Raw genomic sequence first — 23,977 nt, 5'->3', positions numbered from 1 at the left:
GGATTTTGGCCTTGATCTACGTACTTGTGTGTCAGATGAACTACTGGATGCCATTTTAATGTCTCTGTGTCCAGTATGAAGGAAGTTAGAGGTCATTTAGTGAACCAATGCTAACTAGCGTTAGTGCAATGACTGGAAGTCTAGGTGGACCAGGTGGACAGGGCTGGTCTGCCAGTTACATGGACGACAACCCAGGTTCCAGCGGGTGGAATAGTGGAAAACAATATAAAATATCATGGTACAGCTATATGGACACTCAATCATCATGGAACTTTTAATGGTAAGTTTACAAACATATATTATGATAAATTGAATTGAAACTTGTCTCATTATGGTAAATGGGGAAATAAGTATAGCCAGTTATAATTGTAATGGCTTAGCAGATAATAAGAAAAGACGATCAGTATTTACCTGGCTAAAAGAGAAGGAATATAATATCTATTGTTTACAGGAAACTCATTCAACAATATTAGATCAAGTTATACTTCTATGGGAAAAGAAACTCAAAAGGGGTGACGATATTAATTAACAATCATTTTGATCCGAATGTGCCAATTGTCTGTTTGGCACAATTTGCACATTCGATCAAAATTATTGTTAATTAATATCGTTATTAGTGACCTAAGACAGGGAATTTTATTAGGATTAAATGTCAGGAATTGTGAAAAACTGAGTTTAAATGTATTTGGCTAAGGTGTATGTAAACTTCCGACGTCAACTGTAATAATTAATTTAACCTACAAGCAAAACAAGACTCTATTATTATTGTGGGAGATTATAATAAGGTTTTAAACACCTCAATGAGATACAGTGAATTATAAGTGAAATAATCTGTCTGTAAACAATTGTTGGAAAAATTACTTGTGTCATGCACAAAGTAGATATCCGAACTGACTTGCCAAAACTATAGTTTGTTAACAAAAAATGTGTGGAGTGGTTGAAAAACGAGTTTTAATGACTCCAACCTAAGTGTGTGTAAACTTCTGACTTCAACTGTATATATTTTAAATAATATCATATACAGTTGAAGTTGGAAGTTTACATACACCTTAGCCAAATACATTTAAACTCAGTTTTTCACAATTCCTGACATTAAATCCTAGTAAAAATTCCCTGTCTTGGGTCAGTTAGGATCACCACTTTATTTTAAGAATGTGAAATGTCAGAAGAGTAGTAGAGAAAATGATTTATTTCAGCTTTATTTCTTTCATCGTATTCCCAGTGGGTACTCAATTAGTACTTAATAGCATTGCTTTTAAATTGTTTAACTTGGGTCAAACGCTTTGGGTAGCCTTCCACAAGCTTCCCACAATAAATTGTGTGAATGTTGGCCCATTCCTCCTGACAAAGCTGATGTAACTGAGTCAGGTTTGTAGGCCTCCTTGCTCGCACATGCTTTTTCACTTGCCACTCCAATACCTTGACTTTGTTGTCCTTAAGCCATTTTGCCACGACTTTTGAAGTATGCTTGGGGTCATTATCCATTTGGAAGACCCATTTGCAACCAAGCTTTAACTTCCTGACTGATGTCTTGAGATGTTGCTTCAATATATCCACATTATTTTCCTACCTCATGATGCCATCTATTTTGTGAAGTGCACCAGTCCCTCTTGCAGCAAAGCACCCCCACAACATGATGCTGCCACCCCCGTGTTTCCCGATTGGGATGGTGTTCTTCGGCTTGCAAGCGTTCCTTTTTTTCCTCCAAACATAACGATGGTCATTATGACCAAACAGTTCTATTTTTGTTTCATCAGACCAGAGGACATTTCTCCAAAAAGTATGATCTTTGCCACCATATGCAGATGCAAACCGTTGTCTGGCTTTTTTATTGCGGTTTTGGAGCAGTGGATTCTTCCTTACTAAGTGGCCATTCAGGTTATGTCGATATAGGACTTGTTTTACTGTGGATATAGATACGTTGTACCTGTTTCCTTCAGCATCTTCACAGGGTCCTTTTCTGTTTTCCTGGGATTGATTTGCACTTTTCGCAACAAAGTACGTTCATCTCTAGGAGACAGAATGCGTCTCCTTCCTGAGTAGTATGACGGCTGCGTGGTCCCATGGTGTTATTTATTTGGGCTGCAATCTGAGGTGCAGTTAACGCTAATGAACTTATCCTCTGCAGCAGAGGTAACTCTGGGTCTTCCATTCCTGTGGCGGTCCTCATGAGAGCCAGTTTCATCATAGCGCTTGATGGTTTTTGTGACTGCACTTGAAGACACTTTCAAAGTTCTTGAAATGTTTCGGATTAACTGACCTTCATGTCTTAAAGTAATAAAATAAATAAAGTAAATTAAAGCTGTTCTTGCCCTAATATGGACTTGGTCTTTTACCAAATAGTGCTCTCTAGCTATATACACCCCCCCCCCCCCATACCTTGTCACAACACAGCTGATTGCCTGAAACGCATTAAGAAGGAAAGAAATTCAACAAATTAACTTTAATGAAGGCACACCTGTTAATTGAAATGCATTCCAGGTGGCAACCTCATGAAGCTGTTTGAGAGAATGTCAAGAGTGTGCAAAGCTGTAGCTACTTTGAAGAATCTCAAACACTTTTTTTGGTTACTACATGATTCAATATGTGTTATTCCATAGCTTTGATGTCTTCACTATTATTATAATGTAGAAAATAGTCAAATAAAGACCTTGAATGAGTAGGTTTGTCCAAACTTTTGACCAGTACTGTACATTACATACATATGATTTGCTGTATATGGATTATGGATTAGACAGACCAGCGGCTATTGAGATTTACATACAGAGAACAATCTGGAATATGCCTTGATTGTCCACAGTCTTAGTTCAGTTTCAGGCATGTTCTTTGGCCTCTCTTCTCTTGTTAGGAAGAATGCCAGGATTTTTCTCTTTTTCATCCTAGTCTTTCTCCAATGTCACACTTTTTTCCGGGTGGATTGTTGACATATTCTTTCCCCTTCTTTCCTGTCTGTTGCTCCCTCCAGTTGTCCATATGTTGTCAGAGAGGTTGAAACATCACTCTGTTGACTCAGCAGTGTCAAAAAACAGCTCAAACTCATTAGGTCTCTCTTTGTCCTGCTCACAATCAAATTCTCTCTCTCTTGTTTCCCTGTAGCCTATCTCTATAAAAGGCACATTTTGTCTATTTTCGTGGTGAAGTTGTTCTTTCTTTTTCGCTCCTAGAGGGATCATGTCATCACTGGGAGGAGAGTGGAGGAATAAGCGTTTCACAGGCCTTACAGACAGACAGGCAGGCAGGCAGGCAGGCAGACAGACAGGCAGGCAGGCAGGCAGGCAGGCAGGCAGACAGACAGACAGACAGACAGACAGACAGACAGACAGACAGACAGACAGACAGACAGACAGACAGACAGACAGACAGACAGACAGACAGACAGACAGACAGACAGACAGACAGACAGACAGACAGACAGACACATCCAGACCAATGAGAAAGCCCAGTGAGGCTGGATAGCCTAACTACTCTATAACTACTCTTTCATCCACAAGTGACAGTGACTCGGACTCTCTCCCTTTCTTTCTTTATCTCAATCACTCTGTGTGCCTCTGTCACAGGTGCACACTGGCAAGCTTCTGCTTTCTCTGCCCAGTGTGGTCAGAGAAAGCCATTTTTACATGTCTGAGCAAAGTAAGTTTGCCTCACGTTAGGAAAGACATTACTTCTATTGTTCCGCACAAATATATATGTGGCAAATGACAAAATCCTTCTTGTTCTTCTAGCTGAATATTGATCATATTTAAGTAGTTTTTTAGCGTTTGACAATGTACATAACTCACATTGTCTCAGTAAAGACTGTCTGGGTTGGTAATACTCACTATAGAAAACAGTCAGGCTCCCAACCTGGACCTACAGCCCTTGGCGAAAACATTTGCACACAAAAAAGGAAGCCTTCAGGACACCAGGGGAGTCTCCTAAATTGGATTAGACTTAATTTACCTTGAATATTGCAGCCTGTTTGTGTAGGTTACTAGCCAGACAAAACCAGCTGAGTTCAACAATAAATAGTGGAGGAATTTATCACGGCTATTTGATGTGTAATTTTTATAAAAGGTTACTAAATAGCAGGTATATACATTAGCTATAGATCGTATACTGCATAATAAAACAGTCCCCAGTAAGCTCGTGTTTTCAGGGTGGACTGACTGTGTTATTTGGCATTAATAGACTGGTTTTACACACAACAACCTTCTATCCAAGCTGGGAGACGTGAGGACGGCTTATGTCCTGCAGGTTGATTAGAATTGCTGTTGCATTGAACATTTATTTTACAATTTGCAATCGTGTACATTTCTAACTTTAATCACTGAAAAAGTTATTAAATGATTGCCACCCGCCAGCAGTTGTGACACCATGTATAGCTTCGTGAAACGTTAGGCTTAACATGAGAAAACGATGACCAAATAGGCCTACCAATAAACCATTTGCTACAGCAACACTATACATGCCCTGGCAACACAGAAAGGTATCATCGATTCTATACCGAACAAAAATATAAACACGCAACAAGTGTTGGTCCCATGTTTCATGAGCTGAAATAAAAGATCCCAGAACTTTTCCATACGCACAAAAAGCTTATTTCTCTCAAATGTTTTGCTATAATTTGTTACACAGGTTACACAGGTGCACCTTGTGCTGGGGACAACTAAAGGTCACTCTAAAATGTGCTGTTTTGTCAAACAACACAATGCCACAGATGTCTCAAGTTTTGACAGGATGTGCAATTGGAATGCTGGCTGCAGGAATGTCCACCAGAGCTGTTACCAGAGAATTGAATGTTAACTTCTCTGCCATAAGCCAACGTAGTTTTAGAGAATTTGTTAGTACGTCCAACCGGCCTCACAACAGCAGACCATGTGTAACCACGCCAGACCAGGACCTCCACATCCGGCTTCTTAACCTGTGGGATCGTCTGAGAACAGTCACCCGGACAGCTGACGAAATAGTGTAATAATGTAATAAAGCCCTTTTGTGGGGAAAAACTCATTTTGATTGGCTGGGCCTGGCTCCCCAGTGGGTGGGCCTATGCCCTCCCAGGCCCGTCCATGGCTGAGCCGCTGCCCAGTCATGTGAAATCCATAGATTGGGGAGTAATGAATTTATTTCAATTGACTGATTTCCTTATATGAACTGTAATTCAGTAAAATCGTTGACATTATAGCATGTTGCCTTAATATTTTTGTTCAGTAGACTTGTTACAACTTAGCATGTTACCTAACCCTTCCCCTAACCTTAAACATAACCATTTAACCTTACTCCTAACATTAACTCTAACCTTAACCCTAGCCTAGCTAACATTAGCATTAGCCACTTAGCCACCATTAGAAACAACAAATTGGAATTTGTAACATACTACACGTCCTACATATCATATTATGTAATGTAACCTAATTTTACATATCAAACTAAATGGAGTTGCACAGATTTTAGTGACATATAATACATTTTCCTCTGAGACCAGGTTGATCTATGCTGCAGTTGTCTATGTGCCGGAGGGCTAGGGTCAGTCTGTTATATCCGGTTTAATTATCCTGTCTGATCTGTGGTCCTGTGTGAATTTAAGTATGCTCCCTCTAATGATCTCTTTCTCCCTCTCTTTCTCCCTCCCCTCCTGAACCCTAGGACCATGCCTCAGGACTACCTGGCCTGATGACTCCTTTCCAGTGGCAAATTTAGCATGTAAATCTTGGTGGGGCAAACATTTTCGAGGGGGGGGGGTGCCAGCAAGGCCACTACACAACAGAACACTAAACAATACATTGTGACAAACGGTGCCCACAAACTGTTAGGGCCTACATAAAGCTGTCCCAACAGCAGAGTCCCAACAGCAGAGTCCCAACACCTTACCACCGCTACACCTGGCTCTCAGTGGAGCCTTGTCTGGCAGCGAAACCATTCATTCAGTCTCATTTACTGCCTTTAAAAAAAACATAGCTGATATGGCTGACTTGCTTTAACAAATGTGGTTTCTACTGACAATTGAGATGTACAAACTATGGCAAAAGAGGACGACATGACTGCACGGCCAGGCACAACTCCATCACCATCATTAAGTTTGCCGATGACACAACAGTGGTAGGCCTGATCACCGACAACGACTAGACAGCCTATAGGGAGGAGGTCAGAGACCTGGCCGTGTGTTGCCAGGACAACAACCTCTCCCTCAACGTGATCAAGACAAAGGAGATGATTGAGGACTACAGGAAAAGGAGGACTGAGCACGCCCCCATTCTCATCGATGGGGCTGTAGTGGAGCAGCTTGAGAGTTTTCAGTTTCTTGGTGTCCACATCACCAACAAACTAGAATGGTCCAAGCACACCAAGACAGTCGTGAAGAGGGCACGACAAAACCTATTCCCTAATAGGAGATTTGGCATGGGTCCTCAGATCCTCAAAAGGTTCTACAGATGCACCATCGAGAGCATGGTTGCATCACTGCCTGGTATGGCAACTGCTCGGCCTCCAACCGCAAGGCACTACAGAGGGCAGTACGTACGGCCCAGTACATCACTGGGGCCAAGCTTCCTGCCATCCAGGACCTCTATACCAGGCGGTGTCAGAGGAAGGCCCTAAAAATTGTCTGTGTAGGTTCACAGACTATTTGCATTGACCCTCCCTCTTTTATGCCACTGCTACTCTCTGTTTATTATCTATGCATAGTCACTTTAAGAACTCCTGTACCGCCTGTATATATTCTCCATATTGTTATTTTACTGCTGCTCTTTAACTACTTGTTACTTTTATTTTTATTCTTATTTTTTAAACTGCATTGTTGGTTAGGGGCATGTAAGTAAGCATTTCACTGTATTCGGCGCATGTGACGAATAACATTTGATTTGATTTGAGTTCTTGACACTCAAACCGGTGCGCCTGGCACCTACTACCATACCCCGTTCAAAAGCACATACATCTTTTCTCTTGCCCATTCAGGTACACCATTCCCTGTGGACATGCTTTTCGCTGCAAGATGGCCATCAAGGGACAAAGACACATTGATTGTATCATAGTGTTCTGATATATGTGTCATTTGTACTTAACCTCCCTCTCTCCCAGTGTGTGCAGGCTGTGTTCAGGTCCCTGTCGTCTCTGGAGAAGACAGTAGAGAAGTGTCACATTGAGCTGGATGGAAGAGTCTCACATTCACCCTGCAGTGCAAACATGGTAACGTGCAGTAAAACCATAGAGCAGTTTGATATGAAGAGAGTCAACCCCTTTAAACCTCCTCGCACCATTAGCTTTCCCCTAACTATGGCATATTGTGTGTGTGTGTGTGTGTGTGTGTGTGTGTGTGTGTGTGTGTGTGTGTGTGTGTGTGTGTGTGTGTGTGTGTGTGTGTGTGTGTGTGTGTGTGTGTGTGTGTGTGTGTGTGTGTGTGTGTGTGTGTGTGTGTGTGTGTGTGTGTGTGTGTGTGTGTGCCGTAGGGCGGCTGAAGACACACGACCTGTCATTCCAGGACAGTGAAAGTCTGCAGGCCGTGTTTGATAAAGAGAGTGTGTTTTGGCATTGTGGATTGCGCAGATGATTACGGGTCTCGTACCGTGTGTTAATCATTGTGCGTGTGTGTTAATTATTCGAGGTACTCCTCGCTCTTTGGTTTGGGTTTCAACCCTGCGTTTTGTTATAGTGTTTGTTTGGTCTTCGTCCTGTGCCTTTACATGGCACGCCGCAATTTGGGTACAATAAAGACTCCTGTTACGCATTCCTGCGTCTGTCTCCCGAATCATTTACCAACGTGACTCCAACCAACAATCCAACAAGAAAAATAACTGTTTAGAAATTATTTAAGCTGAAGAAAAAAATGAATAAATAAAAAAGAAGAAAATAGATCATTAAAGAACAACAATAAAATAAGTCAATGTGGAGGCTATATACAGGGGGTACCAGTACAGAGTCAATGTGGAAGCTATATACAGGGGGTACCAGTACAGAGTCAATGTGGAAGCTATATACAGGGGGTACCAGTACAGAGTCAATGTGTTGGCTATATACAGGGGGTACCAGTACAGAGTCAATGTGGAAGCTATATACAGGGGGTACCGGTACAGAGTCAATGTGGAGGCTATATACAGGGGTACCAGTACAGAGTCAATGTGGAGGCTATATACAGGGGGTACCAGTACAGAGTCAATGTGGAGGCTATATACAGGGGGTACCAGTACAGAGTCAATGTGGAGGCTATATACAGGGGGTACCAGTACAGAGTCAATGTGGAGGCTATATACAGGGGTACCAGTACAGAGTCAATGTGGAGGCTATATACAGGGGTACCAGTACAGAGTCAATGTGGAGGCTATATACAGGGGTACCAGTACAGAGTCAATGTGGAGGCTATATACAGGGGTACCAGTACAGAGTCAATGTGGAGGCTATATGCAGGGGTACCAGTACAGAGTCAATGTGGAGGCTATATACAGGGGGTACCAGTACAGAGTCAATGTGGAGGCTATATACAGGGGTACCAGTACAGAGTCAATGTGGAGGCTATATACAGGGGGTACCAGTACAGAGTCAATGTGGAGGCTATATACAGGGGGTACCAGTACAGAGTCAATGTGGAGGCTATATACAGGGGTACCAGTACAGAGTCAATGTGGAGGCTATATACAGGGGTACCAGTACAGAGTCAATGTGGAGGCTATATACAGGGGTACCAGTACAGAGTCAATGTGGAGGCTATATACAGGGGTACCAGTACAGAGTCAATGTGGAGGCTATATACAGGGGTACCAGTACAGAGTCAATGTGGAGGCTATATACAGGGGTACCAGTACAGAGTCAATGTGGAGGCTATATACAGGGGTACCAGTACAGAGTCAATGTGGAGGCTATATACAGGGGGTACCAGTACAGAGTCAATGTGGAGGCTATATACAGGGGTACCAGTACAGAGTCAATGTGGAGGCTATATACAGGGGTACCAGTACAGAGTCAATGTGGAGGCTATATACAGGGGGTACCAGTACAGAGTCAATGTGGAGGCTATATACAGGGGGTACCAGTACAGAGTCAATGTGGAGGCTATATACAGGGGGTACCAGTACAGAGTCAATGTGGAGGCTATATACAGGGGGTACCAGTACAGAGTCAATGTGGAGGCTATATGCGGGGGGTACCAGTACAGAGTCAATGTGGAGGCTATATGCAGGGGGTACCAGTACAGAGTCAATGTGGAGGCTATATGCAGGGGGTACCAGTACAGAGTCAATGTGGAAGCTATATACAGGGGGTACCAGTACAGAGTCAATGTGGAGGCTATATACAGGGGGTACCAGTACAGAGTCAATGTGGAGGCTATATACAGGGGGTACCAGTACAGAGTCAATGTGGAAGCTATATACAGGGGGTACCAGTACAGAGTCAATGTGGAGGCTATATACAGGGGGTACCAGTACAGAGTCAATGCAAAATGTGGAAGCTATATACAGGGGGTACCAGTACAGAGTCAATGTGTTGGCTATATACAGGGGGTACCAGTACAGAGTCAATGTGGAGGCTATATACAGGGGGTACCAGTACAGAGTCAATGTGGAGGCTATATACAGGGGGTACCAGTACAGAGTCAATGTGGAGGCTATATACAGGGGGTACCAGTACAGAGTCAATGTGGAGGCTATATACAGGGGGTACCAGTACAGAGTCAATGTGGAGGCTATATACGGGGGGACCAGTACAGAGTCAATGTGGAGGCTATATACAGGGGGTACCAGTACAGAGTCAATGTGGAGGCTATATACAGGGGTACCAGTACAGAGTCAATGTGGAGGCTATATACAGGGGACCAGTACAGAGTCAATGTGGAGGCTATATACAGGGGTACCAGTACAGAGTCAATGTGGAGGCTATATACAGGGGTACCAGTACAGAGTCAATGTGGAGGCTATATACAGGGGGTACCAGTACAGAGTCAATGTGGAGGCTATATACAGGGGTACCAGTACAGAGTCAATGTGGAGGCTATATACAGGGGTACCAGTACAGAGTCAATGTGGAGGCTATATACAGGGGTACCAGTACAGAGTCAATGTGGAGGCTATATACAGGGGTACCAGTACAGAGTCAATGTGGAGGCTATATACAGGGGGTACCAGTACAGAGTCAATGTGGAGGCTATATACAGGGGTACCAGTACAGAGTCAATGTGGAGGCTATATACAGGGGTACCAGTACAGAGTCAATGTGGAGGCTATATACAGGGGTACCAGTACAGAGTCAATGTGGAGGCTATATACAGGGGTACCAGTACAGAGTCAATGTGGAAGCTATATACAGGGGTACCAGTACAGAGTCAATGTGGAGGCTATATACAGGGGTACCAGTACAGAGTCAATGTGGAGGCTATATACAGGGGTACCAGTACAGAGTCAATGCAAAATGGAAGCTATATACAGGGGTACCAGTACAGAGTCAATGTGTTGGCTATATACAGGGGGTACCAGTACAGAGTCAATGTGGAGGCTATATACAGGGGGTACCAGTACAGAGTCAATGTGGAGGCTACATACAGGGGTACCAGTACAGAGTCAATGTGGAGGCTATATACAGGGGTACCAGTACAGAGTCAATGTGGAGGCTATATACAGGGGTACCAGTACAGAGTCAATGTGGAGGCTATATACAGGGGGTACCAGTACAGAGTCAATGTGGAGGCTATATACGGGGGGTACCAGTACAGAGTCAATGTGGAGGCTATATACAGGGGGTACCAGTACAGAGTCAATGTGGAGGCTATATACGGGGGGACCAGTACAGAGTCAATGTGGAGGCTATATACAGGGGGTACCAGTACAGAGTCAATGTGGAGGCTATATGCAGGGGGTACCAGTACAGAGTCAACATGGAGGCTATATACAGGGGGTACCAGTACAGAGTCAATGTGGAGGCTATATACAGGGGGTACCAGTACAGAGTCAATGTGGAGGCTATATACAGGGGGTACCAGTACAGAGTCAATGTGGAGGCTATATACAGGGGGTACCAGTACAGAGTCAATGTGGAGGCTATATACAGGGGGTACCAGTACAGAGTCAATGTGGAGGCTATATACAGGGTGTACCGGTACAGAGTCAATGTGCGGGGGCACCGGTTAGTCGAGGTAATACGTACATGTAGATAGAGGTAAAGTGACTATGCATAGGTAATAAACAGAGAGCTTAAAATGGGGGAGGGTGGGGACAATGGACACATATGAATATTAAGTTATTAGGATATTTTGTGTTTCCTGTGTATGACTAATTTGTGTGTGTATCTGTTTTTGTCTGCCTCGTGGTGTTAAGTGTAACAGACAGTGTTCTGGAGGTGAACTTCGTGCTCGCCACTCTCTGGCAACTCCAACCTCCGTAACCATAACATCAACAACACAAAACGGTAAATGAACATTAACTGTGAAATATTCAGAGCAGTCATACCTCTTTGTACAGGACCCTGCTCTTTACCCAGAATCCCCTCCTCTCTCCCCAGAGCTCGCTTGCCGCCAGCTCCTGACGACTCGACGAGTGACAACATCGACTCCTACCTCATCGCCATGGAGACCAGTGAATTAGCGGGTCCCTCCGGTACACCCGCAGCTCGGTCGGACCCCCTCGCCCAATCACAACCCAGCCACATGTAGCTTATCACAGTGCAAGGAAGAGGAGGAAGAGACAGAGGACACTGAAAGACCTCCCAGTAAAGAGGTGAGGTTTGTTGTCAAAGGGCTGAGTGGCACAGCTGCTGGGTTCAAAATGTAAGACCAACCCCTCTCTCGCTCTCCCACTCAAATCGAATCAAATCTCTCCCTCTCTATCCCTGCTCTGTTCCGCCCCCTGTTTTTCGGGTCAGTCTGTCCCACTGATTCTCAACTGACCAATCAAAGGATCAAGAGTCAGGAAGTGCTGGCCAGCGACAGCGAGGATGATACCCCAACAGCATCGCAGTGGCATTGGGGTGTTGGAACAGGAGCACTGGGTGTTTGTGAGACTGTGTGTAAATCCATTTCACACCACTTATGGAATCCCTTTGAGGACAAATATTTAAAGAGATTCAGTCTTTTTATTGGACCATGATGATGACATCACCCGGGGACTCCGAAGTTATGAGGAATTGAACAACAAGCACTTCCTGTTTATGTTGGCATGTCAATGATCAATGTACACAAGCCCTAGAATAAAACAAACACTATTTTCCTGAGTTAGAAAAAATAATTGCTTTATTTACATTCCAGAAAAGTCTACAATTGAAGGAAATGTTTTATTTTTATTTTTGTGGTTTGTAAAATATTTTTAGACGTTGATTTCTTTCCTAGCTTGTTAAAAGTATGTCTAAATAGACGGAGTAGAGTTTCTTTTGGAACCAAATGTCTGTGAGCCGCTGTTGCCGGGGAGGGGGACATTGCTGTGTTGCACCTGAAAACTCTTCCCTCTCGTCTGAGGCTTCCTCCTCTCCCTCTTTCTCTCTTTCTCCTCTTTTTCCATCTCCTTCTCCCTCTTCTTCCGTAACTTCTCCTCCTCTTTCTCCCTCCTCTCCTGTTCCCTCCGTCTCCTCCTCCTCTCTCTGGAGCTCAGCTCCTCCTCTTCCTCCCCCCTGACCGTGCGCCCCTCACCTGTCCCGTCACTAAAGTCCTGGATCAGGATTTTGGGGACAGGGACTTTAGGTTCCCCTTTCTCCCTGCCCTGTTTGGGCTGCTCCCCTTTGAGCCTGCGGAAGAGACCAAATCGCCTGGGGGTGTCGGTTGGTCCTCTGCCTGGTTTGGACACAGTCTGAGGTGGGACAGTGCCTGGGATGCTCCCTGTGACATGTCGTGGTGATTCTGGGTGTTTTGGTACCTGAATTGGAGCTGTGGTGTTAGGTTGTGGTTGGTCGAACTGAATGAGGCCTGCATTTGATTGGTTAGAGTGTGTGAAAGTGGGTTGTGATTGGTTGGGGTCGGTGAAGAGATCATCAGAGAGCCTCTGAGTGAGCTTCCGTGAGCTGGAGGACTTGCAGTGCCGGAAGTCTCCGGAAGTGGTTGCCAAAGGTCCATCACGGGCCTGAGTCCTTTGGGAGGAGACGTCCGCGTGTGTGGATACTGGGTTGCCAGATCCAGCCTTTGAGTCTGCAGGAGGTGGAGACTCGCTCTTTTCACTCTTACTTTGAGACTTTGGGTTGCCAGGTATGAGAGGGAGGTCAGCTTTCAGTGATTCCCCCTGATGTGATGGTGGAAGAATGTCAGTTGAGGCTTCCTGAGAGGGAAATGTTAATGCTTCCTCTTCTTTCTCTCCTTCACTCTCTCTGACGTTCTGGGTCTCCTGATTCTCCTCTGGATGGATGGTGACTGGACCCTGGGGTTCTTCAGGAATCTTCTGGTCTTGGCCTGTTTGGTCTTGGCCTGAGGTCAACTCTGGAGAAACCTGGCTCTGATTGGCTGGTGTTATCCTAGAGGGCTCTGTGTATTGTACCTCTATCTTTGATGCTGTCTCTGTGTGTGTCCAAATTTCATTTGGGGACGCTATGACCGCCTCTATCCCTGTGCTTGTGTCAGTGGTTTCCTCTATCCCTGTGTTTGTGTCAGTGGCTTCCTCTGTCCCTGTGTTTGTGTCAGTGGTTTCCTCTGTCCCTGTGTCAGTGGCTTCCTCTGTCCCGGTGTTTGTGTCAGTGGTTTCCTCTGTCCCTGTGCCAGTGGTTTCCTCTATCCCTGTGTCAGTGGTTTCCTCTATCCCCGTGTCAGTGGTTTCCTCTGTCCCTGTGCCAGTGGTTTCCTCTATCCCTGTGTCAGTGGTTTCCTCTATCCCTGTGTCAGTGGTTTCCTCTATCCCTGTGTCAGTGGCTTCCTCTGTCCCTGTGCCAGTGGTTTCCTCTATCCCTGTGTCAGTGGTTTCCTCTATCCCCGTGTCAGTGGTTTCCTCTGTCCCTGTGCCAGTGGTTTCCTCTATCCCTGTGTCAGTGGTTTCCTCTATCCCTGTGTCAGTGGTTTCCTCTATCCCCGTGTCAGTGGTTTCCTCTGTCCCTGTGCCAGTGGTTTCCTCTGTCCCTGTGTCAGTGGTTTCCTCTATCCCTGTGTCAGTGGTTTCCTCTATCCCTGTGTCAGTGGTTTCCTCTGTCCCTGTGTCAGTGGTTTCCTCTGTCCCTGTGCCAGTGGTTTCCTCTATCCCTGTGTCAGTGGTTTCCTCTGTCCCTGTGTCAGTGGTTTCCTCTGTCCCTGTGTCAGTAGTTTCCTCTGTCCCTGTGTCAGTGGCTTCCTCTGTCCCTGTGTCAGTGGTTTCCTCTGTCCCTGTGTCAGTGGCTTCCTCTGTCCCTGTGTCAGTAGTTTCCTCTGTCCCTGTGTCAGTAGTTTCCTCTGTCCCTGTGTCAGTGGCTTCCTCTGTCCCTGTGTCAGTGGCTTCCTCTGTCCCTGTGTTTGTGTCAGTAGTTTCCTCTGTCCCTGTGTCAGTGGCTTCCTCTGTCCCTGTGTCAGTGGCTTCCTCTGTCCCTGTGTTTGTGTCAGTAGTTTCCTCTGTCCCTGTGTCAGTGGCTTCCTCTGTCCCTGTGTCAGTGGCTTCCTCTATCCCCGTGTCAGTGGCTTCCTCTGTCCCTGTGTCAGTGGCTTCCTCTATCCCCGTGTCAGTGGTTTCCTCTATCCCTGTGTCAGTGGTTTCCTCTATCCCCGTGTCAGTGGTTTCCTCTATCCCTGTGTCAGTGGTTTCCTCTGTCCCTGTGTCAGTGGCTCTCTCTGTCCCTGTGTCAGTGGCTTCCTCTGTCCCTGTGTCAGTGGTTTCCTCTATCCCTGTGTCAGTAGTTTCCTCTGTCCCTATGTCAGTAGTTTCCTCTGTGCGCGTCTCTGTCCCTACCTCTATCTCTGACTCTTTCTCTGTCTCTATGTGTGTATCAGCCTCCATCTGTGACCCCAAGTCTGCCTCTACTCTTATGTCTGCCTCTATGTGCATCGCTGACTCATTTTCTCCCTGTGTCTCTGTTTCTGTATGTGCCTCTACCTCAGTTTCTACCTCTGTTTGTCTCTCTGCCTCAGATTTTTTGTCCGTGTGTGTCTCCATTGCTGCCCCTTTGTGTGACTGTGTCTCTGTACGTGCCTCTATCTCCTTGTTGGTATCAGTCTCTGTGTTCGTCTCTTTGTCTCTCTCTCTCAGTGAACCAATGTCTGTTTCTGCCTCTAAGTTTGTATCTGCCTCTTGTTGCGTGTCGGCCTCAGTGTCTGTCTCAGTGTCTGCATTAACATATGTTTGAGTCTCTGTTTTTGACCCCATATCTGTCTCTGTTCCTACACTTTTATCTGTGTGTTGTCCTTTCTGTACCTCAGCCTCCATTTCCTCCTCTGTCTTGGCTTCTGTGTGAATCTGGATCTCTGTCACTGTTTCCTCCTCTGTCTTGGCTTCTGTGTGAATCTGGATCTCTGTCACTGTTTCCTCCTCTGTCTTGGCTTCTGTGTGAATCTGGATCTCGGTCACTGCTTCCTCCTCTGTCTTGGCTTCTGTGTGAATCTGGATCTCTGTCACTGTTTCCTCCTCTGTCTTGGCTTCTGTGTGAATCTGGATCTCTGTCACTACTTCCTCCTCTGTCTTGGCTTCTGTGTGAATCTGGATCTCTGTCACTGTTTCCTCCTCTGTCTTGGCTTCTGCATGTGTCTCTGTCTCCTTGCGTTCCTCTGCCTCACCCTTTGTCTCTGTCACTATGTGCTCTGTGACGACACGTGCACTCTCTGTTGACTGTTTGCTCAGTATTTCCTGTGTTTCCATGGAGCCTTTACTGTGGTTAGTTTCCTGTGACTGGCTGTCGCTGTGCTGCTCAGAGGCCTGTGTCTCGCTGAAACCACCCTGCTCCTCCTCCTGGCCCTGTGAGGTGACGCGAGGGTCAGAGGTGAGCTCACGCTGCTGGGACGCTACTCCGGCTGAATCTGGGGTCATCTGGGTCTTTTGGGTTCTGTCCTGTTCTGATGGTTCTTTGTGTTCTAACGGTTCTCTCAGTTCCACTGGTTCCCTGTCCTCTGTAGCAGGAGGTGGAACACCCTGAGCCCTCACTAGACTACCATCCTTCTCACTTCCTCTCCTCAGATCCCCTCCCTCGCTTCTCTCCTCCCACGCCTCCTCTGAAACCTTCCTCACCTCTCTGCCTCCCCCCTCCCACTCCCCTGTGTCTGTTTTGCTCCCTCTCTTCCACCTCTTGCGGAGGAGCGAGGGAGACAGAGAGAGGAGGGAGGGCGAGCGAATCGGTGGGATGGACAGGTTTCCTTTCGCCCTCTCCTTCCTGTTCCTCTCCTCCTCCCTCTCTCGAGCCCTCGCCCACGCCATCCGATATCCGTGGCAACGACCCCGGGGATCAAAAGTGGAGGCAGGCCGCTCCTTCCTCCACTTCTCCAGCTCTTTCTCCGTCTGCCTCTCCAGATCCTTACCCGAAAGAGGGACAGAACACACCTGGGTGGGGGTGAAAGGGAGATGGAGAGTTGGTAAAAGTGGGGTAACACAGGTGTGTATTGTACATGCATGGTAGGATAGTTCAAGAATAACCGGTGTACATGAGGCCAGGTGTCTGACCTCTCCGATGAAGGTATCGTCCTCCTGCTGCACCTGCTCCCTCACACCCCTCAGCCTCTCTAGAGTCTCCATCTGGCCCTCACACTCCTCCCTCTGCTCCACCCGGCCCAGAGCCCTGCGCACCAACACAACCGCCACCTGGAACAACACACGCACTCCTGATGGAGGGGGATGGAGAGGGTGAGAACGACACACAGGATATGTGGGGAGTGAGAGGTGAGATTATCCAAACCCTTTGTTAGAAAGATACTTTCTTTAGGGTTCACTATAGACAGACAGACGGACGGACGGACAGACAGACAGACAGAGTGACAGACAGACAGACAGACAGACAGACAGACAGACAGACAGACAGACAGACAGACAGACAGACAGACAGACAGACAGACAGACAGACAGACAGACAGACAGACAGACAGACAGACAGACAGACAGGGGAAGAGGGGTGTCTGTATGTACTCTGTCATTCAGACAGACAAGATAGGGACAGAAGAGCAGGTGAATGGTCATAATATAAGTATAGATATACTGGATAACATATATGAATAAATAGATAGATGGATAGATTAATTCATTCATTCCCTCCTTCATTAACAGACCGTAGCAGAAGAACAGGTCCCAGACTCGGAGGAGGGTGTTGAATGGCAGGTGGCGTGTGAACAGGCACATCAGCCAATCGGTGGCGAACATCAGAGGCTCCACGCCGTGTCTCTGCAGATGCTTGTGGGTTGCGGGACACGTCTTCTTCAGCACCCAGGTCAGCATGGCCGCGTCAAAGAGAACCCCCTCCTACAGACAACATTAGAGACATTAGAGACAACATTAGAAAGACAAGTGTCTCTCTAATATATTTTAGATTTTAGATTCTTCAAAGTAGCCACCCTTTGCCTTGATGACAGCTTTGCCTACTCTCGGCATTCTCTCAAGTAGCTTCACCTGGAATGCTTTTCCAACCGTCTTGAAGGAGTTCCCACATATGCTGAGCACTTGTTGGCGGCTTTTCCTTCACTCTGCGGTCCAACTCATCCCAAACCATCTCTATTGGGTTCAGGTTGGGTGACTGTGGAGGCCAGGTCATCTGATACAGCACTCCATCACTCTCCTTTATGGTCAAATAGCCCTTACACAGCCTGGAGGTGAGTTGGGTCATTGTCCTGTTGAAAAACAAATGATAGTCCCACCAGGTGCAAACCATGCTGGTTACGTGTGCCTTGAATTCTAAATAAATCAGAGACAGTGTCACCAGCAAAGCACCCCCACACCATCACACCTCCTCCATGCTTCACGGTGGGAACCACACACGTGGAGATCATCCATTCACCTACTCTGCATCTCACAAAGACACTTAGGTTGGATACAAAAAATCTCAGATTTGGACTCATCAGGCCAAAGGACCGATTGCCACCGGTCTAATGTCCATTGCTCATATTTCTTGGCCCAAGCAAGTCTCTTCTTCTTATTGGTGTCCTTTAGTAGGTGTTTCTTTGCAGCAATTCAACCATGAAGGTCTGATTCACACAGTCTCCTCTGAACAATTGATGTTTAGATGTGTCTATTACTTGAACTCTGTGAAGCATTTATTTGGGCTACAATTTCTGAGGCTGGTACCTCTAATGAACTTATCCTCTGCAGCAGAGGTAACGCTGGGTCTTCCATTCCTGTGGCGGTCCTCATGAGAGGCAGCTTCATCATAGCACTTGAAGATTTTTGCGACTGCACTTGAAGAAACTTTCAAAGTTCTTGAAATTTTCAGGATTGACTGACCTTCATGTCTTAAAGTAATGATGGACTGTCGTTTCTCTTTCCTTAATTGAGCTGTTTCTGCCATAATATGGACTTGGTAGTTTACCAAATAGGGCTATATTCTGTATACCACCCCTATCTTGTCACAACACAACTGATTGGCTCAAACGCATTAACAAGGAAAGACATTTCACAGATGAACTTTTAACAAGGCACACCTGTTCATTGAAATGCCTTCCAGGTGACTACCTCATGAAGCTGGTTGAGAGAATGTCAAGAGTGTGCAAAGCTGTCATCAAGGCGAATGGTGGCTACTTTGAAGAATCTCAAATATCAAAAATATTTTGATTTGCTGAACACTTTTTTTGGTTATTTCATAGTTTTGATGTCTTCACTAATTGTTCTACAATGTAGAAAATAGTAAAAATAAATTAAATCCCTGGAATGAGTAGGTGTGTCCAAACGTTTGACTGGCACTGTACATATGCAGTTTTCACTCTGTGAGTACTCTTTGGATCACTAATTGACCATGAGCAGTAAGTAACATTATCTTACCAGAAGGGGGCTGTAGTAGTCAGGGAGGTACTGTTCACTAATCTGTACCAGGCACCAGAATGCCTCCTATAGGAGGGGAAAGCAAAGGTAGAGACGGAAGGTTATTACAGGCTGTGACAGAGAGAAATCTCAAGCTTGCCACCTATCCAGTCCTTTCATGTTGTTCAGGTGGATGGATGGTGATCGTAACCAGGGGCGCAATTTCACTGGGGACTGAGGGGCGGGGGGGACATGTCCTACATTCTGAAATGGCATTTTTATCCCCCCTAATATTATCATTGGAAAGTGATACAAAACGAGGCAACGTGTGCTTTAGGACCATGGGACGCCTTCGAGTGGTCAGGTAGGCTGTTTGGAGTCCCCCCACCCCCCACTTCTAATACCAAAGTTGAGCCCCTGATTGTAACAGTACCTCAGTAGGCATGTTCATCAGCAGTACAGCTGCTACAGGTCCCTGGGCCTGACAGTATCCCTCGTCAGGCTTCAGCTGAGTAAAGGCCTTCAGCACGCGGAACAGACCACGCTGCCTACCCACACACACACACACACACAACACAACACTCAGATCAACCAGAACACGGGATAACACCAGACAATATTTATACAACACTACACAAAAGAACGAGAGATGGAGAAAGATGTGTTGTAGGTCATCATCGTTCCATAAATTGTACGGAGTATCATGAGGCTGTTTAACCCATGGCCTTCTCTGGAGAGGAACATCTCATGGAAGGGGAACTGGCGGTCTAAGTCTCTCTCGATAACGTCCACACAGCTCTGTAGGGCAGGCCTGGAGTCCAGAGTCTGACAGAGGGAGAGAGATTTACCTGAGAACTTTACTCTGCAATATTTGTATATTTACGGTAAGACTACCATAAAGGCCCAGTAAGAATCGTTTATTAGAACTTATCTATATAGTTGAGTTGTTTACTCTGTCTTACCTGGTAGAGGTCCTTGTTGCGGTGCATTCTGTCTGTGGCGCCACACAGCAGTGGCCAACATTTAGCCCTGAGGGATGCTGGGATGCCTTTCTGACACTGCTCTTTGACCTGAGAGACCGGTGGAGAGTAAATGCCTGGGTCTGGTGTCCCAGGTTATATCAAAAACGCTAAGTACACACCTTGCTGGACTTCTTTAGTAAGACACGATCCCATTGGCTGATGATGTTGATCCACTTAGTCTCTCTCTGTCTAACGAGCTCAGGAGCAGGGCCTTCACTCCTGACACCAACATATCATAAGCAAAATAAGGTGATCACTTTAAGCATGGCTGTCATAATAACATTTTCATGTCTATATCTTTCTAGGGCAGGGAACTAACTCCTCACTTTGACTCTTTCCTGTTTCTGAGGACCAAAGTCCTCCCTAAGGCAGCCAATTTACCAAAATGTACTGAGTTGAGTCAACTGCACCTTCATGTCTCGTCACAGAGAAAGAGAACACCGTAAAGATACACAGGAAACAGGAAAACCACATGGTGGGGGTATGACTATCTCCATAGCAACGGGTCAGGATGTTCAAGGACACAGAGTGAGAGAGTGTAGGAGATGACTGTTAAGAGGATGTCTGTTATATTTTTGTTCGGTTATTAGCTGGGTTTATTCTATGAACTAAATAAAGAATGACTTACATTTGTATCTATATAAAAAAAAGAGTACTGTGACGCTGAACTGTGATCTTTCGTGCTACAACTGTTTATTTGCATGAAGTTGCAAGTTATAGGATGAGTCTTTAGTGTCTTCTGTTCACCAGAAATGCATTATAGCTCAGTTTGTTTCTCTTATCATAACTAATCAATCCTTTAAAGGGCAGTGCAGTTAAAAAGGTGATTTTCCTGCTGTTGTTTTTTAGGAAATTTCCACACAGGTCAAAATAACATTGAAATTGTGTAAAAGCTACAGTTGAAGTCGGAAGTTTACATACACCTTAGCCAAAGACATTTAAACTCAGTTTTTCACCATTCCTGGCATTTAATCCTCATAAAAATTCCCTGTCTTAGGTCAGTTAGGATCACCACTTTATTTTGAGAATGTGAAATGTCAGAAGAATAGTATAGAGAATGATTGATTTCAGAGTACATTTCTTTCATCACATTCCCAGTGGGTCAGAAGTTTACATACACTCAATTAGTATTTGGTAGCACTACCTTTAAATTGTTTAACTTGGGTCAAACATTTCAGGTAGCCTTCCACAAGCTTCCCCCAATAAGTTGGGTGAATTTTGGCCCATTCCTCTTGACAGAGCTGGTGTAACTGAGTCAGGCTTGAAGGCCTCCTTGCTCGCACATGCTTTTTCAGTTCTGCCCACAAATTTTCTATAGGACTGAGGTCAGGGCTTTGTGATGGCCACTCCAATACCTTGACTTTGTTGTCCTTAAGCCATTTTGCCACAACTTTGGAAGTATGCTTGGGGTCATTGTCCATTTTAAAGACCCATTTGCAACCAAGCTTTAACTTCCTGACTGATGTCTTGAGATGTTGCTTCAATCGATCCCCATAATTTCCCTTCCTCATGATGCCTTCTATTTTGTGAAGTTCACCAGTCCCTCTTGCAGCAAAGCACCCCATCTTATTTGTGTAAGAGCTTTTTAAAAAAAAAAACTATAATTTCAGCCTGTTCAGGTGGGATGGAACTTTTGGCCATATCGTGATGTCACAATGTGATCTGATTATAATAGACCAATGACTGTTCATCTGGGTAAGGGGGTGGGCTCTAGACCATCCTATCCGCCAAGCATGGCTGTGTATGTAAATATCTTCAAATTTGTTTCCTAAAGCCTACATCTGTGGTCACCAACCGGTCGATGGCGTTCAACTGGTCAATCTTCAAGGCATTCCTAGTCGATCACCAAACATTTCTGTAGAAAAGCCAACAATAAAGTCTTGCACTCCTTTTATTATTCTTTTTTCCGGGTTGCACTGTTGATGGTAGGTACACTTGATTCAGAAGCCCTGGCAAAGGTAAAGTGTTCCCATTTTAAACTATTTAATTTGCCCGAGGACCGGGAGATCTGTGGCTAAATAGAGTGTGCCTACTGCGCTGGCCAATCGGATAGCTCCAATCACAGTTACTACAGCTTCCGCGACCCCCGGCCACAGTAAAGTTTGATACTAGCCTACGTGAGATTTCACTACTTTTAAAACCATGACCAGAGAGAGACTGTCAAAGAATACAGCAAAGAGCTGCTTTTTAATGAGTGAGTTCATGCCTAAGTTTTTATTCAGCACTCTCAACACTGTTTTATTCAACACTATTACAAAAACAGAAAACGTGCTTCTCCCTACTTCCACTTGAGCTGCAGCGGCAATGAATGAGTAACCAAGTGTCTTGATAGCCCTGCGTTTTTATTATTATCTGCAGCTCGTCGTGTCTTTTTTTAATATCGAGGAATATTTCACTTTCTCTGGTCATAGGAACAACATGAATTTGTGCATGAGGCAGTGCCACTCGAGTTTCGCCATCAGGTGGAAGACGGTGGGCCCTCTCTCTGGTCAGTCTCACCGGAGGAAAGGAAGGAGAGAGCAGGGACTGTGAGAGGTGGACTATTTGCTGCTCTCTCCATCCTTCCCTGAGCTGCGACTAATGCCGTGCTTAAAACATCTGGGAACTTGGAAATCTCCGACTTCCAACTTCAGTGTGTTCAAGACAACTGGGAAGTCGGAAACTCGGGCATCTTTCTTGAGCACGGACTTTCTGACCTGAAGATCACTGACGTCATGGTTTGACCTAGTTTCTTTCCGAGTTCCCAGTTGTCCTGAAAGCACCATGACCATCAGATGCAGGTACCATCAGTCCATTATAATAAAAAAAGCGAATTATTTAAATGTATTTACATTTACTGTACAAACCTCATTCCTACACGACTGTCTTTGTTAGGTTAATGTTACATTTTTTAAGTCAAGGGACATAAATTATTACAAATATTTTTTAGTTATTTTTGCTAAATAAACACACAGTGATTTATTAGACATACAGTGGTGATTTAAAAATAATATGAGAAAGACTACATGGGCTTTAAAAAAAAGAGAGAGAGAGAGAGAGAGAGAGAGAGAGAGAGAGAAGAGAGAGAGAGAGAGAGAGAGAGAGAGAGAGAGAGAGAGAGAGAGAGAGAGAGAGAGAGAGAGAGAGAGAGAGAGAGAGAAAATGTAAACCTTTACAGTGAAGAGTGAGAGAGAGAACAGAAACTGGTTTTCAGTGCTGCTAAGCCAGAGACTGCTTCGTACTGACCCGGCAGTGGATCCATTCACCAGGATGAAGCCGAAGCGGTCTGTCTCTGTGGCTGGAGTTGGAACACTGACCTCTGACCCCCTGTCAGAACCAGAAATGTCCTCTCCGTTGGGGGGCATCTGAGTCGGAGTGGACGCACTCAGCATCTTACTCTACTGAGAGAGGAGAGGTCCCAGTTTCAAAAATACTCATCACTTCTGTATTGATGGACCAGAGTGTGTCCGTTGTGTGTGTCTGTACTTTATGTGTGTTAGAGCTAAAGCAAGTATACTTATAAGTATACTTATCCTGTATATTAAAACACTTAGATCAAACCTACAGCCTATTGTTACTTAAATAAAGTACTTTAACACAATCTAGGCTTCATACATACAGTGTGGTGCTCCAGAATCTATCCACAGCATCAACAGATCAAGTTGTTCAATTTGAAGCAGAGGTGAAGCCAAATCTGCTTCCTGCCTCGACACTAACTGTGACTGTTACCACACCCGGTAGTTATAAAGTAGCAATGGTGTAAAATCAAATACCTTTGAGTTCTCTCTCTCCTCTTTGATCACTGGGTGGAATGCTTGCTAGAGGGAAGTGTTTGGTTAGAACGAGATTGGAAAGAAAGAGAGAAACTTCCGCTATTCAGTCTTGCGCTCTCACGAACTAATATTGGGAAGTCATTATTGTGTGTGTGTGTATGTATATATATATATATGTGTGTGTGTCAGTGGTGGCTGGTGGGAGGAGCTATAGGAGGAAGGGCTCATGGTAAAGGCTGGAATGGAATAATGGAATGGTATCAAACAGATCAGACATATAGAAACCACACATGAATTCCTTTCAAGCCATTACAATGAGCCCTTCCTCCTATAGCTGCTCCCACCAGTCTCCACTGGTGTGTATGTCTGTGTCTAAATGACTGTGTATAATAGCATTGTAAAATAGGAGGGTGGTGTGATGAATAATACCATATTTTGATATGCACTG

The 23,977-nt window shown here is 45.3% G+C and overlaps 1 protein-coding gene and 1 pseudogene across 5 annotated transcripts; one reads left to right on the top strand and one right to left on the bottom strand.

Moving 5' to 3' along the window:
- Window positions 1–6,186: 6,186 nt before the first annotated feature.
- Window positions 6,187–12,041, top strand: LOC135571693 (cell cycle checkpoint control protein RAD9A-like; annotated as a pseudogene).
- A 125-nt stretch (window positions 12,042–12,166) lies between these two features.
- On the bottom strand, window positions 12,167–23,681 carry LOC115129156 (mucin-22-like). 5 transcript variants are annotated; one of them, XM_065018636.1, is made up of 10 exons: window positions 23,530–23,681; window positions 23,003–23,157; window positions 19,897–19,996; window positions 19,718–19,825; window positions 19,474–19,580; window positions 19,189–19,303; window positions 18,777–18,842; window positions 17,078–17,267; window positions 16,479–16,636; window positions 12,167–16,358 (listed from the first exon to the last, which is right to left on the bottom strand). In XM_065018636.1, the coding sequence occupies exons 2-10, from the start codon at window positions 23,146–23,148 to the stop codon at window positions 12,297–12,299; spliced, it is 5,052 nt and encodes a 1,683-aa protein (XP_064874708.1). In that variant the 5' UTR covers window positions 23,149–23,157; window positions 23,530–23,681; the 3' UTR covers window positions 12,167–12,296. The 5 variants fall into 5 exon arrangements, with proteins under 5 accessions (XP_064874708.1, XP_064874710.1, XP_064874709.1 ...); XM_065018638.1 differs by having other exon boundaries at window positions 23,003–23,154; XM_065018637.1 differs by lacking the exon at window positions 23,530–23,681 and adding an exon at window positions 23,376–23,394.
- Window positions 23,682–23,977: the final 296 nt, after the last annotated feature.

Source organism: Oncorhynchus nerka, linkage group LG5 (assembly GCF_034236695.1).
Source record: "Oncorhynchus nerka isolate Pitt River linkage group LG5, Oner_Uvic_2.0, whole genome shotgun sequence".
In the NCBI taxonomy this organism is placed as follows: domain Eukaryota; kingdom Metazoa; phylum Chordata; class Actinopteri; order Salmoniformes; family Salmonidae; genus Oncorhynchus; species Oncorhynchus nerka.
Note: the sequence above shows the minus strand (reverse complement) of the source record. Positions and strands in the feature narration are given on the sequence as shown.

Coding starts and splice junctions, on each gene's coding strand:
- LOC115129156 (XM_065018636.1), bottom strand. CDS start 23,148: ATGCTGAGTGCGTCCACTCCGACTCAGATGCCCCCCAACGGAGAGGAC. Junction 17,268..18,776: donor ACTACTACAGCCCCCTTCTG/GTAAGATAATGT, acceptor TGTTGTCTGTAG/GAGGGGGTTCTCTTTGACGC. Junction 16,359..16,478: donor ACGATACCTTCATCGGAGAG/GTCAGACACCTG, acceptor ACCCCCACCCAG/GTGTGTTCTGTCCCTCTTTC.